Source organism: Thermothelomyces thermophilus, chromosome 1 (genome assembly GCF_000226095.1).
Source record: "Thermothelomyces thermophilus ATCC 42464 chromosome 1, complete sequence".
NCBI lineage: Eukaryota > Fungi > Ascomycota > Sordariomycetes > Sordariales > Chaetomiaceae > Thermothelomyces > Thermothelomyces thermophilus.
Genome location: NC_016472.1, coordinates 5,233,760 through 5,251,908, shown reverse-complemented (window position 1 = coordinate 5,251,908; position 18,149 = coordinate 5,233,760). Strand labels below are relative to the sequence as shown.

The 18,149-nt window shown below is 38.9% G+C and overlaps 1 protein-coding gene across 1 annotated transcript; it reads right to left on the bottom strand.

Annotated features, from left to right (window-relative positions):
* Positions 1–4,345: 4,345 nt before the first annotated feature.
* On the bottom strand, positions 4,346–4,603 carry MYCTH_2028710 (uncharacterized protein; the record flags this gene model as incomplete). The annotated part of the gene is made up of 1 exon (XM_003659580.1): positions 4,346–4,603. A coding segment is annotated over one exon (258 nt), but the record flags the coding sequence as incomplete, so codon positions are not given.
* Positions 4,604–18,149: the final 13,546 nt, after the last annotated feature.

The following is an 18,149-nucleotide window of genomic DNA, read 5'->3' as shown; positions in this document are numbered from 1 at the left end:
TGTATAACCATATCTGCCCCCTTCTCTACTAGGAACTCTCGTTGTTTACAGACCCGAGTTAGATAGGCTAATGCCTTGGAAGCTTTGTGTTAATATTCTTATAGCAAGGCTTCGGCCTCTTTCTCTTTAGCCTTTAAACGACATTGCTCGCGTATAATATGATCTACTACGTTATAATTAGAGATGTGCTCTCGCAAGGAAATAAGAACTTATAAGAAGAAACTAGAACGCTAGAACTATCGTAAGTATAACCCCGACGTACGTAAGCCTTGTAGCGACGAGATTTTTTAATCATTTTACACACTTGGTTATGCTCTGCGTAATAAGAACACGCTATTACTACGAACCTATAATCGGAAATAAACTAAGCTAAACGCTTATGACGAATAGATGCTAGGGATCTACGTACGTTAGACGGCATGACTAATAGTACGAAGGGCAATAAGAGGCTAAGGAGAAAAACACGTATAAGGAACGTAAGAGATATTAGTGCTATTTGAGACGGCCTAAAGAGGGCTTTCGGGTCGAAAGCCTTGGAGGGAGGGCATCATGTCACAGAAATATATATACAGATGCCGCCTAAGCCACTGGCACGAATAGGCCAATCAAGTCGAAGGAACGAAAGGACCAATTATAGCATAGGAAGTATAATGATCACTATGCTCACTAGTGACCAGGGTAATCACCACCATACGATCACTCACGATCACCGTGATCAGGAATGATCACTAGGATTATATATACATGTAAATAGTCACTCGTTATAGTAGACTCTAGGAGTTTACCAGTGGTAACAATCATAATCACAGTACTTATACCAAGCATTGTTGATTACTATAAGAGATAACTCTAAGTGTTGTTATAAACCCTTTGGCTTTACCGAATCCCTTAGACGACCTGCCTGCTTGTCCTGCCTAATCTACCTCTGTCTAGACCCTTTTAGAAGAAGTCTGAGTTAGGTTTGTCACATATCTATGTAGTTAAGGACCTCCTAGATGACTCTGTTATTTAGGCTATTATTCTTACTTATAGAGTCTAAATATATACCTTATATAGGTGTCGGTGTAGGCTATGCCTAGCTGGCTACCCTAGTGCCTGTGGCCGATGGTGCCCTTCGCAGATTAATAGGTGTGAACATAATAGTAGTAGTGTCGGTTGACTTTGCTATTGCCGACTACGGTATAGGTATATCTTACTAGCTAGCCGTAGGCTTATTTCCCTAGGCCGGGCTTATAGCCGTAGGGCCTTTAGCGCTTTTAGTAGTCTGTTTGTCACTCTTCCTAGCTTTGCTTCTGGACTTGGCTATCGTGGCTATTATTAGGTAGTTCTAGGTTGATAAAACTTAGCTAAAATTGCTAAAACTTGGTAGTTTCTTGCGCGCGCGATGGAATAAGTAAAAGGGAGTAGGAAAACAAACTCTAAAGCCTCCTTTTGATAGAAACGGCGATATATGGGCTATAGGAGATAGCTATATAGTAGGGGTTGATAGAAAAGGCTAGGTTAAAGGGTCTAGTAGTTAGAAAAGAAGGTAGTTATTAAAGAAGTTATAGAAGAAGTGGAAGAGGTTTGAAGAGGTGGGAAATAGTGGGAAAACTAGGGTTCTTATAATTTAGGGCAGGGCTTTGAAGATAGGATGAAAAGTACCTAAATAAGAGGGGTGTTTGGCCCTACTAACTAGAACAGGTAGGCTGTTTAATAGGTTAGCTAAGCTAGGTATATAGTTTAAAGTAGTAGTTAAAGCCTTATCTATAACAAGTAGTAGAATTAAAGCAAATATAATAGGTAAAATTAAAGCTAATATAGTAGGTAAAAGGTAGGTAGGAGGGGAGTAATAATATATATTCTAGTGTTAAACTAGATTCTAGGGTATTCTATTAAAGGTATACGCCCCTAGGCGCTATTTAGCCTCTTCCTAGCTAGAAATGACGCCTTAGCCCTTCTACTTAGGCGGCCGGCCTCGTTTTCTTCTAGGTAGTGGTTAAATCTAACGGCGATTCTCGTATTCCCAGATTAGTTCGCTAGTTATAGCTTCAAGTTCGCTTTTTAGAAGCCACTAGTCGTTCTTTACGTCGAATCCAAGCTAACAGACAAGGTATTCTACCTTTAGGCGCTTCTTTCTACGTACCTAATAGTCGACGATCTTCTTAATCTTCTAGTATTCCTTGCCATCAACTAGAATTAGCTACAGTAGAGGAGCGGTCCTTTTAAACGGATCGGGACCTTATTTAATACGGTAGAGCTAGGCAACGGATACGACTAGGTAGACTTTCTAGGATTTAGGAAAATCTAACTTGTATACTAGTTTTCCTACCTTCCGTTTAATCTTAAACGGTCCTACCCTCTAGGCTAACCACTTCCTATTAGGTTTGCTAGGCAGGTAGTAGCCTTTATATAGGTATAACCAAATGGTATCTCTAACCTCGAATTTAGTAGGTATATGTCTCTAGTCATACTATAACTTAGCTAACGCTATAGCTTGGTCAATCATTTCGCTAGCTTCAGCCTAGTATTACTTATATAAGATTTCTGAAGCTTCCTATCCGCTAGATTTAGTAGTCCTCTTACTTAGGATATCTAGAACCGTATATAGCTTGAACCTATATATTAGCTCGTTTGGTAACCTTCTAATACTAGTAACTAGTATATTGTTAAGGTAGTGCTATAGGGTAGGAAGGATTTCGACCTATAAGCGGTTAGAATTGGCCGTAAAGTTTATTCTAAGTACGATTTCTACTGTCTAGTTCGTTTGTTCGGACTAGCCATCAGTCTATAGGTAGTAGGCTATAGAAAATAATAGCTTGGTTCCTAGTAGTGAGAATATTTCCTTCTATAGGTCGGATATAAACTTAGGGTCACGATTACCAATAATCTAGGCAGGTATACCCTAGTTAGTAAATATCCAGGTCCTTAGAAGGACGGTTACCTATTCCTAAGCTATATATATCCGGCGGCCTACTACGAGTAGCTTCTTCATGCTAAACTTGTATATTATAGTATAAAGTATATCTACTAGTATATAGCCTTCGAGTGACTAGAGGGTCCTAACGGTCGGTACTGGTAGCAAGTCGGTAATAAAGTCTATAGCTACCATATAGTATAATGTCGGCTAGGTCTAAATTGGCTAGAGTTCCCCTAGTAGTAGGTTCTAGTTAGTCAAGTTTACCTAGTATACCTTATAGTACTATATAAACTTTAAGACTTTCTAAGCCTTCTTACGGAAATGGATGGCTATAAGCTCGTTTATCATCTTGTTTTTACCGAAATGGTATATATCATTATAAACGATCTCAAGGATTAGGTTAATATAGCTTTCCGGTAGGCAGAGTCTCCTAATACTATCAAAATTAATATAGAAAAGTAGTCTATTCATTAATTCGAACGGTCCCGCGGGCAGTTTTAGCCGTCTGCGTTTTCTAACCCTATTCTAGTCATTTCTAACTAGGTCCTTCTCGCTTTCGTAGAGTGTATAGTAGATAGGTCTATACTTATAGTCCTTAGGATAGCTAGTAATGATCCTAGCCCTAAACTTGTTACTAAGCACCGGTTTCATAATAGTTATATCTACTATAAAGATATCCTCATCCTATTACTTGCTCTAGATGTCTCTAAGTTTATTAGCTAGGCTATCCTTAACCTTTAGATCCTCCTATTCTTATATAGGTAGTCTTAATGGTATATTAGATATAATATTTAAGGTTCCTAGGATATAGAAAATATTAAGGTTAAATCTAGATAGGTAATTAGTAGTATTAGCTAGTTTAAGATTAGCCTTAGCTAGATCTATTATAATTAGAGATATATACTTTATAATCCCTTTCGTAAAAGTATAGTTAATAAGAATATTAACCAGATATCTATTTAATTAGACTATCTTTCTAAGCTTCTTAATTACCTAGACAAGTATAGTAATCTCTGCCTTAGTAGATCTATAGCGTTTTTCCACGTTAGTAGTCGCCTATAATATAAACAAGATAGGCTATACCTTACTTATAGGAATATCCCTACTAGGAATTTTCTCTCTATCCTAATCGCCCTTAAGTTAGAAAGTAATAACGCTATAGCCATCACGGTAGACATCTAACTTTAGGAATAGTAGCTTTTCTAGGCGGTAGTGATAGAGGAACTCCTAGTTATATAGGTGCTCCTATAGTAGTCGGAATGACTTGAGTTCTTCCTTGGTTAGAGTGAATTTGACGGTAGATATGACTGCTTTCTAGGCATATTTAGCTTTCCTAGGGTTTAATTTTCCTTCCTTCCGGGCTGCTACCATTAATGCCGTCTTCCGGGCTTAGAGTGGCCTTGCTTTGGCGTCAAACTATAGAATACCTTTCCTAAGCTATCTGGCTATCCCAAGGTAGTGCTCTAAGCTGTCGAGAGTATCTAGGAACTTTAGCTTCTTAAAGGTAGTAATGTAGTCGTCGGTTTTAATAATGCCTTTGCTGTTTATGATATATCTAAGGAGTCTTATAGCTAGGTATCTTATAAAGGATTTGGTAGTACTAATATAGATATAGGCCTTATTAAGGATTTTATAAATGGTATATAGGTGTTCTAGGTATTCCTCTTCTATTTTGCTAAAGATAATGATATTATCGATATATACCCTGACAAAATGGTAGTATTTAAGGAAAAGTCTATCTATATAGTATTACGTAAATGTAGGTGTATTTTTAAAACCTATAAGCACTACGTTAGATTTCTCTAGGCTATAGTAGCTTATAACTATTATATGGTTATTATACTCCTTAGTGACTAGTAACTAATAGAAGAATTCTAAGGTATCTAGGGCTGTAAAGAATTTATTACTAACTATAATAGCTATAATATCGTCTTGGTCGGGCAAGGGGTAAATATCTAAAACTATAATTACATTTAGTAGTTATAGGTCGATTACACTTTAGCTCTTCTTGACTTCTACTCCTAGTTTCTTAGTAACCTTCCTCTATACGATAAATGCTAGGCATATAATAGGGATTAGTTTATCTATAAAAGTAAATCTGCTAGATACCTAGAGCTAGTTATAATACTTATCCAGAGCCTTATAGTCTTTAAGCTCTATTAAGTATAGTCTGACCGTATAGACTTGCTTTTACTAACCGTTAACTAGGTTAATCTATATCTTCTAGTTTTCTAGCATTAGTACGATTCCCTTATTGTAGTAAAGGTTATATCTATCTAGAAGTTCTTTTATCTTAAGCGTAAACTCGGGATTTACGTTAGTAATACTAACACTATCTTTGCTTTTGATAGCTAGGATATCGTTAGGTTTCTTAATACTATAAGATAGGGTATAAAAGTTAACTCTATTTAGCGGTTAAAGATCCTAGCCATTGTCACTAGTATCTTCTTAATAGTATACTTACTAGGCCTCTTTATGACGAACCTAACTCAGACTTCTTCTGAAAGGGTTCAGACGAAGGTAGATTGGGCGGGACAGGCAGGCAGGTCGTCTAAGGGATTCGGTGAAGCCAAAGGGTTTACAACAACACTTAGAGTTGTCTCTTACAGTAATCAGCAATACTTGGTATAAGTACTGTGATTGTGATTGTTACCACTGGTAAACTCCTAGAGTCCACCATAACAAGTGACTAGCTAGCTATATATATATAATTATCTGTCCCTCTTCAATAGTTATCACTAGTACTATTTCTCCTTTCACTCCGTGATTCCGCGTTATCGACGGTGACATGTTATTATCACTAGTGAAGACCTTAGTCTTAGCAGTGATAATCTTCTGATTGGTCTGTCAAGTGATTGGCTGTCGGAATGTCCCGCGTCCTGGCTGTAGCCTGCCGGGCCGTCTATATGCTTATCCGTGACACAATGCCCCTCCTTTAAGGCTTTCGACCCAAAAGCCCTCTTAGGCCGTTTTAAATAGCGCTAATAACCCTTTGCTTGTAAGTACTACATTCTTCCTATTTCTACGTTATGGTCGCCATGTTGATAAAATGCCGATAGAGAAACAGAAGTCGTATTCTGTACGTTACCGTGCTTCCCTTGCTTAGAATATCGCTGAGAACGGTTTTGTCGTTATGCCTTGCTCTTGGTACGCGTCGCAAGGCCTCGTTTGCAAAATGATCACACATATAAAGCGTTATAAAGCCTGCGTTCGTCGAGGTCGTTCTTACGATAGCTCTAGCATACCGCTTTCTTCCTATAAGCATGTCTCCTCTTTTTTTTTTTTTTTTTTTTTTTTTCCTTTAAATGTAATTCCTAATGTTCGTTCTAGTGGATCGCATTCTCTAGGAGCAGCGTCATATCAAGGATGCTAAACGTCGTGCCAAACTTGAGCTAGATAAATCTTAACGCCGTCTAGAAGAAGCCTAGCGCGAGTTATTTAAAAAGCTTGCGCGGCTCCGGCGTCTTCGTTAGCAGAAGGAGTTTTTGGTGGAGAAAGGTACTAATATAGTAGCGCGTGGTCTGTCGACCTTAGACGAGTTAGAGGAGGTTGAGTGGCAAGAGGCGCCTACTATGCCCTCGTCATAGATTAATGATGCCGTCGATGCTATCGACTAGGGCGCCGTCTTTGGTTCTGTCCTAGGTTTTCCTTTAGTCGTTCCGGGTTCTACCAATAGAACTATTCCAGTTTCTTAGGGCAATTTAGGTTCTTAACTAGTTCCTATAAGTTGTCCTCTAGTCTAAAATTAAGCCATTTGACTAGATACTATAGTTCCCTGTTAATAATACGTAAATCTAGAATTTCTTCGACGTCCTATTCTTCCTCTTCGTCCTTTGCTTCAATGTTTATAGCGGTCTTAGCATTCTTTAGTACTGGTTCAAGAAGTGAAATATGAAAAACATCCGTCTGTAATCGCATAGATGACGGTAACGATAGTTAGTAGTTAGATATCGAAATTCGTTCCTTGATAACGAAGGGTCTAACCTTCTTAAAGTCTAGCTTTATGCTTGGTCGTTTGGTTTATAAGTTTCATATAACTAGGTAGACTTTGTCTCCCCTCTCTAGGCAAGGTCCCTCGAGCCTGTGTTTGTTATAGTAATTCTTCATCCTGGTTCTGACAAACTCGAGTTCCTTTTTAAGCTTCTCGTGTAGTATGTACATTTGTTCCACTTTAACTGCTGCTCTCGGCACTATAACCTCTGGTCCTTGCCTAAGGTCTGCTTTATATCCGTAGTTCGCAAAGAACGGTATGACTTTAGTCGTTTCTATTGGCGTTATATTATAAGCGAGTTATACTGTTGGCAATAGCATGACCTAGTCGTCTTACTAGTAGTTGACGTAAGAACAAAGGTACTGTTCGACAACTTGGTTTAGTTACTCTGTTTGTCCGTCAGTCTGTAGGTGATATGCCGTTAATAGCTTGCTATTAACGCCTAATTATTGCATTAACGCTTGCCAGAACTTCGATATAAACTTAGTATCTCTGTCGGTGATCTATTCCTATAGCCAAGCATATACTGATGCGACTTGCCGATAGATCACGTCTGCTAGCTATTTAGCTATCTAGGACTCCTTGTAGGGAAAGAAGTATGCCCATTTAGTCAAGCGATCTACTATAGTAAGAATACTATTGTAGATTACCCCTATAGCCGTATCCTTAGATTCTAGCAACTTCGTAATAAAGTCTATTATAACTAAACTCTATAGTTCGTCAGCTATTAGTAGTAGCTAAAGTAGCTTGTATAGCTTGTATCATGCCGTTTTGCTTCAATTGTAGATGTCGTAGCTCTATACAACTTCCTTAACTTGTGTCGTTAACTATGGAAAGTCGTAGTGTTTCTTGACTTGTGCGACAGTCTTTGTAACTCCTTTGTGTCCTCCGAGTTTCGACTCGTAGAGTTCTCGAATCATTCGCAGCTATTGATCTTTGTCGTAGATATACGCTTTACCTCGGTACTAGAGTTTCCTATCTTTTTCTTCTACTCCGTTAGGTACTACTAGTCTGGGTATTGCTTAATACTATGCCTTGTTAATCCTTTCTTCTCGAAAGATTACGTAATAGTCTAGGAACGAGTCGAGTAGATCGTCTTCTACGGGTGTCTACATTTCGTGATGTAGCATTCTATCTGTTCGTTCCTTAAATAATGGTGGCGTTATTTCCGTTTATCCTTCTATATGATCCGTTTGTCGGCTTAAGGCGTCTACTTATGTATTCTCTTTGCCCTTCTTGTAGTAGATCTCAAAGTTAAATTCCGTAAGGAATTCTGCTTATTATATTTGTCGTCCGTTAAGCTCCTTTGTCATTATAAAGTATTGTAAATTCTTGTGATCCATATATACTTATACTAGTTTAATCGTGCCGCTAAGGTATAGTCGCCATTCCTTGAAAGCTTCGATAATTGTAAGTAGTTCCTTGTTATAGATTAGATAATTAAGACGTGGTCTATCGAGCTTCTTTGAAAAGAAGGCTACAGGGTATAGCTTCTCTTATTCGTCTCGTTGTCCTAATTGTCCTCCGATAGCGTAGTCTAAAGCGTCCGTTTCTACCTCAAATGGCTTCTTAGGGTCTAGTAGCACTAGTACTAGATCTTTAGTAATAGCGTTATAGATCTACGTAAATGCTTGTTTGTGTTGCTCTTCCTATTAGAATTTAGCGTTCTTCTTAGTAAGTTCGTACAAAGGTCGTATGATCGCTCCAAAGTTCCTAATGAACATCTAGTAGAAGTTCGTAAATCCGATGAAGCTTTGTACTTCTGTGACTAACGTCAATCGTAGCCAGTCCTTGATAGCTTTGACTTTTGAAGGTTCTATCCGGATTTATCCTAGGGATATCTTATATCCTAAAAACACCGTCTTCCTAACGTGGAATTCGCTCTTTTCCTTGTTAACTAATAGCTTGTATACGTATAACGTATCTAGCACTGCTTTTATGTACTTCTAGTGTTCGTCTATTGTTTTAGAGAAGATAAGTATATTATCGAGATAATATACCGCAAATTTGTCGAGAAAGGATCGGATAGCTTAATTAATCAGGGCTTAGAACGTTACCGGCGCGTTTATAAGTCCGAATAGCATGATAAGGTACTTGTAGTGGCCATAGGGTGTCCTAAAGGCCGTTTTCCACTCGTTGCCTTCTTTGATCTATATATAGTTATAGGCTAATAGTAAGTCAAGACGTGTAAAATATTAGGCTCCTACTAACTAATCTCAGAGCCGTAAGATTAGCGGTAATAGGTATCGGTTTTTCATAGTCTATTCGTTAAGTTACTAATAGTCGACATATAACTATAGCTTTCTATCTTTCTTAGGCACAAACAGGATTAGGTAGCCTGCTAGCGATGTCGACAGGTAGATATATCCTCTTCAAAGGTTCTCCTCTAAATATCGCTTAAGTTCTTCGTTCTATATCTGGCTCATATAGTAGATCTTGAAGAACTTCAGTCATGCTCCTTCCTTAAGCTTAATCTCATAATCCCATAGGCTATATTCTAGTAATCCTTCTAGATGCTTCGGTTCGAATGCTAGGTATCCTTTATATTCCTTCGGTACTTCCCTAGTCTTGTCTTATCTCTCGGTTTTCTAATAATATACGAACTTGGTTTCGTCTATAGCGATGCTAGCGATTTCTCCTGTCTTAACCTACTACTCTAGTTATAGTGCTCCGCATTCGTCAACAGAGAGAACAGCTATCGGCGGTTTAGCTTGTTCCTCCTGTCGTAACGTCGGTGTCATTATGCCGCTTCTTCTAGAGTCTGTAGTAGTCTGCCTGCCACTGTCCGTCTCTTACGGTAGATCTATAGGACATGCCTTCCCCTAAGTATCGTCTGCTCGCGATCCTTGTATACTCCCTATCTTGCTAGTCGAATATAACTCCATTTAGGGTCGTAGGTAGCTACCATTCTTCTAGCTAATATCTAGGTCGTAATCTTTATACTATAATAATCCTAATATTATATCTTTATCATTGCCTATATCTACGATACTAAATACGACTACTATAGTTTTCCCTGCTATAGTAATATCGATCGGTTTGGTCTCCCTATATACCTATTATATTGGAAATGGCCCTTTGACTATGCTATACTTCCACTTCATTCTCTAGGGTATCTGTAGCTAATTTACAAGTGTCGGCGAAATTAGGTTTATCTCTGCTCTACTGTCCACTAGTATAAGCATTTTATACTATTTCTATTATACTATTATCTATAATCGCTTGTCTTGCCGCCGTCGTCCAAAGATTATGGCGATTTCCTATGTTTCTGCCAGGAGGTCTCGATATAGTGGTCTCTTACGCCAGTTCCTCCTATACTACGCTATTACTTACCGCTATACAGGCGTCAATAGTTTTTGGGCCCCTCGAAGGGCCCTGACCCGTTTCCTAGGTCAGTGCTAACTTCTTCGGTTGTTCGGCTAATAGCGGCTTCGTCAATCGTGCTTATTTCTATAAGCCATTAAGTGCTTGTAGCTTCCCACCATTAGGTCCGTTCTACTTTTTGTCGTGCGTACCATAGCTTCATCTAAAGCTCCTAGATCCGCGATTTCTTTTTGTCTATATAGTAGAGGCAGTCGTTACTCCGGCACGAGTCCTATATGTCTCGTCCTATTCCGTAGTACCTAGGCCAGGCTCGTTTTGGTACTACCGTAATGCCTTCTAGATCGTAGGCTTCGATCTTCTAGAGCAATTCGGCCGCTCTGTTTCCTATATCATAGACCTATTCCACAGGGCAGAGGCTTCTATCCTCATTTCCTTATCGGGTCGGCTAGTGATTGTTTTCGAATTTGTCACGGAAGTGGTATCGGCATTTGTATGCCACACACTGGAACCAGGGCACTTGTACGTATGCCTCGTGTCACGGGTACAGTCGCGTAGCGTCACCTAGAAGGTATTAGAACTCTTTTCCAAATCCTTCCCACTATACGTAGACTATAGATACTCTAATGCTAAGGTAGGAGTGTCTCTTCCAATAGCTTTCCCACGTATACTCATCTTTTCCGCGGTTCGCACGTATAAACTAGTATTTAGGGTTCCGTACGTCGTGGCTAAGTCACTAGTCGTCAAAATGCTTAGCGTAGCTATCGGGCCTATCGTATATTATAGGCTGTTCCCCTTTAATAGTTTCTATAATATGTCGAAGTTCCCTTATCTCGTCCCTTATTCTATCGCTCTACTAGGTAAGTCGAATCAAGCGTTCATCCTATTCACGTAGTTCCGTATTAAGCCGGAAAACTTCGTTATAATACCATTCGATTCGTTCCTAGAGGAATAGAACATTAGATCTAGGTCTTTCGATTCCTTAGGTATCAGTTGTCTACGATCTATCCCGCCTTTACGTGACCGTAAAACCCTATTATCTCAAGGCTAGGAGAATCGAAATTAGTAGTTGTGACAAACCTAACTCAGACTTCTTCTGAAAGGGTCCAGACGGAGGTAGATCGAGCGGGACAAGTAGGCAGGTCGTCTAAAGGATTCGGTAAAGCCAAAGGGTTTATAACAACACTAGAGTTGTCTCTTATAGTAATTAGCAATGCTTGGTATAAGTACTGTAATTGTGATTGTTACTACTAGTGAACTCCTAGAGTCTACTATAACGAGTGACTATTTATATATATATATAATCCTAGTGATCATTCCTGATCACGGTGATTGTAAGTGATCGTATGGTAGTGATTACCCTGATTACTAGTGAGCGTAGTGATCACTATACTTCCCATGCTGTAATTGGTCCTTTCGTTCCTTCGACTTAATTAGCCTATTCGTGCTAGTGGCTTAGGCGGTATCTGTATATATATTTCCGTGATACGATGCCTTCCTTCCGAGGCTTTCGACCTAAAAGCCCTCTTTAGGCCGTCTCAAATAGCGCTAACATCCCTTATGTTCCTTATATATGTTTTTCTCCTTAGCCTCTTGTTACCCTTTGTACTATTAGTCATGCCATCTAATGTATATAGATCCCTAGTATCTATTCGTCATAAGTGTTTAGCTCAGTTTATTTTCGATCACGGGTTTATAGTAATAGCGTGTTCTTATTGCGTAGAGCATAACCAAATATATAAAATGATTAAAAAATCTCGTCGCTACAAGGCTTGCGTACGTTAGGGTCGTACTTATAATGGTTCTAGCGTTCTAGTTTCTTCTTATAAGTTCCCGTTTCCTTACAAGAGCATATCTCTAATTGTAACGTAGTAGATCGTATTATACGTAAGCAACGTCGTTTAAAGGCTAAAGAGAAAGAGGCCGAAGCCTTGCTATGAGAATATTAATGTAAAGCTTCTAAGGCATTAGCCTGTCTGACTCAGGTCTGTAAATAACGAGAGTTCCTAGTGGAGAAGGGGGCAGATATAGTTATACGGGGTTTGTCAAATCTAAACGAATTGGAGGCAGTAGAACAGCAGGAATCGGGGGCCGTTGTATAGCTTAACGGTAGCGTCGACGTTATTAACTAGGGCGCTATTTTCGGTTCTGTCTTAGATTTGCCTTTAGCTGATCCGGGTTCTGCCGATAGAACTGTTCTAGTTTCTTAAGGCAGTTCAAATTCTTGACGGGTTCCTATGAGTTGTCTTCTAGTCCGAAATCAAGCCATTTAACTAGGTACTATAGTTCCCTATTAATAATACGTAAATCTAGAATTTCTTTGATGTCCTATTCTTCCTCTTTGTCCTTTGCTTTAATATACGTAGTAACCTTGGCGTTCTTTAGTGCTGGTTCGAGAAGTGAAATATAAAAAACATCTATCTATAGTCATATAGATGACGGTAACGATAGTCGGTAGTTAGATGTCGAAATTCATTCTTTGATAACAAAGGGTCTGACCTTCTTGAAGTTTAGCTTCGTACTTGGTCGTTTGGTTCGTAAGTTTCGTACGATTAGGTAGACTTTGTCTCCCCTCTCTAGGCAAGGTCCCTTAAGCCTATGTTTATCGTAGTAGTTCTTTATTCTGGTCTTAATAAACTCAAGTTCCTTTTTAAGCTTTTTATATAGTACGTATATTTGTTCTACTTTGACTGCTGCTCTTGGCACTGTAACCTCTGGTCCTTGCCTAAGGTCTGCTTTATATCTATAGTTTGCGAAGAACGGTATGACTTTGGTTGTTTCCGTTGGTGTCGTGTTGTAAGCGAGTTATACTGTTGGTAATAGCATGACCTAGTCGTTTTGCTAGTAGTTAACGTAAGAGTGGAGGTACTGCTTAATAACTTAGTTTAGTCGCTCTATTTGTCCGTCAGTCTATAGGTAATATGTCGTTAACAGCTTACTGTTAATGTCTAATCGTTATATTAACGCTTTCTAGAACTTCGATGCGAACTTGGTGTCTCTGTCGGTGATCCATTCTTGCGGCTAAGCGTGCACTGATGTAACTTGCCGATAGATTATGTCTGCTAGCTATTTAGCTATCTAGGATTTCTTATAGGGAAAGAAGTATGCCTATTTAGTTAGGCAATCTACTATAGTAAGAATACTATCGTAGGTCACTCCTATAGCTATATCCTTGGATTCTAGTAGCTTCGTAATAAAGTCTATCGTAACTAAGCTCTATAGTTTATTAGCTATTAGTAGTAGCTAAAGTAGCCTATATGGCTTATATCATGCCGTTTTGCTTCGATTACAGATGTCATAGTTCCGTATGACTTCCTTAACTCGTACCGTTAATTATAGAAAGTCGTAGTGTTTTTTAACTTGTGCGATAGTCTTCGTAACTCCTTTATATCCTCCGAGTTTCGACTTATAGAGTTCTCGAATTATTTATAGCTATTAATCTTTGTCGTAGATATACACTTTGCCTTGGTACTAGAGTTTTCCATCTCTTTCTTCCACTCTGTTAGGTACTAGTAGTCCGGGTGCTGCTTGATACTATGCCTCGTTGATCCTTTCTTCTCGAAAGATTGCGTAATATTCTAGGAACGAGTCGAGTAGATCGTCTTCTATAGGTGTCTACATTTCGTGATATAGCGTTCTATCTGTTCGTTCCTTAAATAACGGTAATGTTGTTTCCGTTCGTCCTTCCATGTGATCCGTTCGTCGGCTTAAGATGTCCGCTTGTACGTTCTCTTTGCCCTTCTTATAGCGGATCTCAAAGTTGAATTCCGCGAGGAATTCTGCCTATTATATTTGTCATCTATTAAGCTCCTTTGTTATTATGAAGTATCGTAGGTTCTTATAATCTGTATATACTTATACCGGTTTAATTATACTACTAAGGTATAGTCGCCATTCCTTGAAAGCTTTGACAATCGCAAGTAGTTCCTTATCGTGAATCGGATAATTGAGATATGGTCTATCGAGCTTCTTTGAAAAGAAGGCTATAGGATGTAGCTTCCCTTGTTCGTCTTGTTATCCTAATTGTCCTCCGATGGCGTAGTCTAAAGCGTCTATTTCTACCTTAAATAGCTTCTTAGGGTCCGGCAGTACTAGTACTAGATCTTTGGTAATAGCGTCGCGGATTTGCGTAAATGCTTGCTCGTATTATTCTTCCCATTGGAATTTAGCGTTCTTCTTAGTAAGTTTGTATAAAGGTTGTGTAATCGCTCTAAAGTTCCTAATGAACATCTGGTAGAAGTTTATAAATCTGATGAAGCTTTATACTTCCGTAACTGACGTCGGTCGTAGCTAATTCTTGATAGCTTTAACCTTTGAAGGTTCTATCCGGATTTATCCTAGGGATATTTCGTATCCTAGAAACACCGTTTTCCTAACATAGAATTCGCTCTTTTCCTTGTTAACTAATAGTTTATATATATATAGCATGTCTAATACTACTTTTATATACTTCTAGTGTTCGTCTACTATCTTAGAGAAGATAAGTATGTTATCGAGATAACATACTATAAATTTGTCGAGAAAAGGTCAGATAGCTTGATTAATCAGGGCTTGGAACGTTGCTAGCGCGTTTATAAGTCCGAATGGCATGATGAGGTACTTGTAATAGCTATAGGGTGTCCTAAAGGCCGTTTTCCACTCGTCGCTTTCTTTAATCTATATATAGTTATAGGCCGATGGCAAGTCAAGATACGTAAAATATTAGGCTCCTGCTAACTAATCTCGGAGCTATAAGATTAGTAATAATAGGTATCAGTTTTTTATAGTCTGTTCGTTAAGTTGCTAATAGTCAACGTATAGCTATAGCTTTCTATCTTTCTTAGGTACAAATAGGATTAGGTAGCTTGCTAGCAATATCGACAGGCGGATATATCCTCTTCAAAGGTTTTCTTCTAAATATCGCTTAAGTTCTTCGTTCTATATCTAGCTCGTATAGTAAATCTTAAAGAACTTTAGTCATACTCCTTCCTTAAGCTTGATCTCGTAATCCTATAGGCCGTGTTCTAGTAATCCTTCTAGATACTTCGGTTCGAATGCTAGGTATCCTTCGTATTCCTTCGGTACTTTCCTAGTCTTGTCTCGTTTCTCGATTTTCTGATAGTATACGAACTTGGTTCCGTCTATGGCGATGCTAGCGATTTCTCCTATCTTAACCTACTACTCTGGTTATAGTGCTCTACATTCGTTAACGGAGAGAATAGCTATTGGCGGTTTAGCTCGTTCCTCCTGTTACGATATTGATGTCGTTGTGCTGCCTCTTCTAGAGTCTGTAGTAGTCTGCCTGCCACTGTCTATCTCTTGTAATAGATCTATAGGATATGCCTTTCCCTAAGCATTGTCTGCTTGTAATCCTTATATACTCCTTATCTTACTAGTTAAATATAACTCTATTTAGGGTCGTAGGTAGCTACTATTCCTCTAGCTAATGTCTAGGTTGTAATCTTTATACTATAGTAACCCTAATATTATATCTTTGTTATTATCTATATCTACGATGCTAAATACGACTACTATAGTCTTCCCTGCCATAGTGATATCGATTGGTTTAGTCTCCCTATATACCTATTACATCGGAAATAGCCCTTTGATTATACTATGCTTCTACTTTATTCTCTAGGGTATCTATAGCTAATTTATAAGTATCAGCGAAATTAGATTTATCTCTACTCTACTATCTACTAGTACAAGCATTTCGTGCTGTTTCCACTATGCTATTATCTATAATCGCTTGTCTTGCCGCTATCGTCCAAAGATTGCGGCGATTTCCTATATTTCTACCAGGAAGTCTCGATATAGTAGTCTCTTACGCTAGTTCCTCCTATACTATGCTATTACTCACCGCTACGCGGGCATTAATGGTTTCTAGGCCCCTCGAAGGGCCCTAACCCGTTTCCCAGGTCAGTGCTAACCTCTTTAGTTGTTCGGCTAATAGCGGCTTCGTTAATCATGCTCATTTCTATAAGCCATTGAGTACTTACGGCTTCCTACCATTAGGTCCGTTCCGCTTTCTATCGTACGTGCTATAGCTTTATCTAAAGCTCCCGAATTCGCAATTTCTTTTCGTCCGTATGATAGAGGCAATCGTTACTCTAGCACAAGTCCTATATATCTCGTCCGGTTCTATAGTGCCTAGGCTAGGCTTATCTTAGAATTATCGTAATGCCTTCTAGATCGTAGGCTTCGATCTTCTAGAGCAATTCGGCCGCTCTGTTTCCTATATCGTAGACCTATTCCATAGGGCGTAAGCTTCCGTCCTCATTTCCTTGTCAGGTCGGCTAGTGATTGTTTTTGAATTTGTCGTGGAAGTGGTATCGGCATTTGTATGCTATACACTAGAACCAGAGCACTTGCGTATGTACCTCGTGTCGAGGGTATAATCGTGTGGCATTGCCTAGGAGGTATTGGAATTCTTTCCCGAATCCTTCTTATTGTATATAGACTATAGGTACTCTAGTGCTAATATAGGAGTGTTTCTTCTAGTAGCTTTCCTATATACGTTCGTCCTTTCTGTGGTTTACGTGTATAAACTAGTATTCCGGGTTCTATACGTCGTTACTAAGTTACTGGCCGTCAAGATACTCGGCATAGCTATCGGGCCTATTATATGTTATAGGCTGTTCTCCTTTGATGGTTTCTATAATATATTGGAGTTTCCTTATTTTGTCCCTTATTCTATCGCTCTACTAGGCAAGTCGAATCAAGCGTCTATCCTATTTATATAGTTCCGTGTTAAGTTAAAAAACTTTATTACGGTACTATTCGATTCGTTCCTAGAGGAATAGAACATTAGGTCTAGGTCTTTCGATTCCTTAGGTATTGGTTATCTACAATCTATCCCGCCTCTAGGTAACTATAAAACCCTATTACCTCAAGGCTAGGAGAATCGAAACTATTAGTATATATTCTCCTACTATATCCTATTTAGCAAGACCTATCTCTAGATCTACAGTGACCAGTTCGGAGTATAGTACTTGTTTGTCTTTACCGTTGCCGTCATGTCCGAGACTGTCTATGTCACTGCCCTTGTCTTTATAGCTTGTGGCCGCTACTTCGATGACGTCCTTGGTAGTTTCGTCGATAGCCGTAATTTCCTTTCTAGGGACTGTCTTCTATTCTTTCTTCGGGCTACGACATTCTTGCTTATAGTGCCCTTTCTTTCTGTAGTTATAGTAGGTAACATTAGACTTGTCTTTAGTTATCTTCTTCTAGTCCTACTTCTATACTATATCTATATCTATAGCTCCGGGGTGTGTCCCGTATAAGGTACTGACGTACGCTCGCTTTTTCTTATCGTTAGCCTTAACTATAGCTCTATTTATTCGACCTTGTTTCTATTGCTCTTATATATAGAGTTAATCATTAATCTTAATAGCCTATACGATATATTTGTCTAGGGTCTTAGGCCGATTATACTTATATAGCTTGTCTTTAACCTTTTCCTTTAAGCTATTATAGAACAGTTATATTAACGCCTCGTCATTAAGCTAAGACTTAAGTATGTCTTGTCTAAACTATACGGTATAAGAGGCTACTAACTTGGTCTATCGGAGATTAGCAAGTCTTTCTTATATATAGATCTTCTTATCTTTATCGCTAAAAACCTTCTAAAGCTCTTCTTCGAAACGGTTATAAGATCGGAAGACTGCCTATATAAACGCGTCTTAGTCGTCTTTGTCTTCCTTAGTGAGATAGTTGTTCTATATAGGCTCGAACTATCTAAGTGCCTTGCCCTCTAGTCTTGTAGCTATATAGAGGACTTTAGCTTTATTATCTAGAAACTTGTCATCATTAAGCTAGAAGTAGGATCGGAGGTTTATTAGGAATCCTACAAGATCCTCCTTAGTTCCTCCGTATTTGCTAGGTAGTTCGATCTTAATGTAGCTCGCTTTAGCAGTCTCGAGCGTCTCGATTTTGGCGTAAGCCTCGTTAACTAACTTC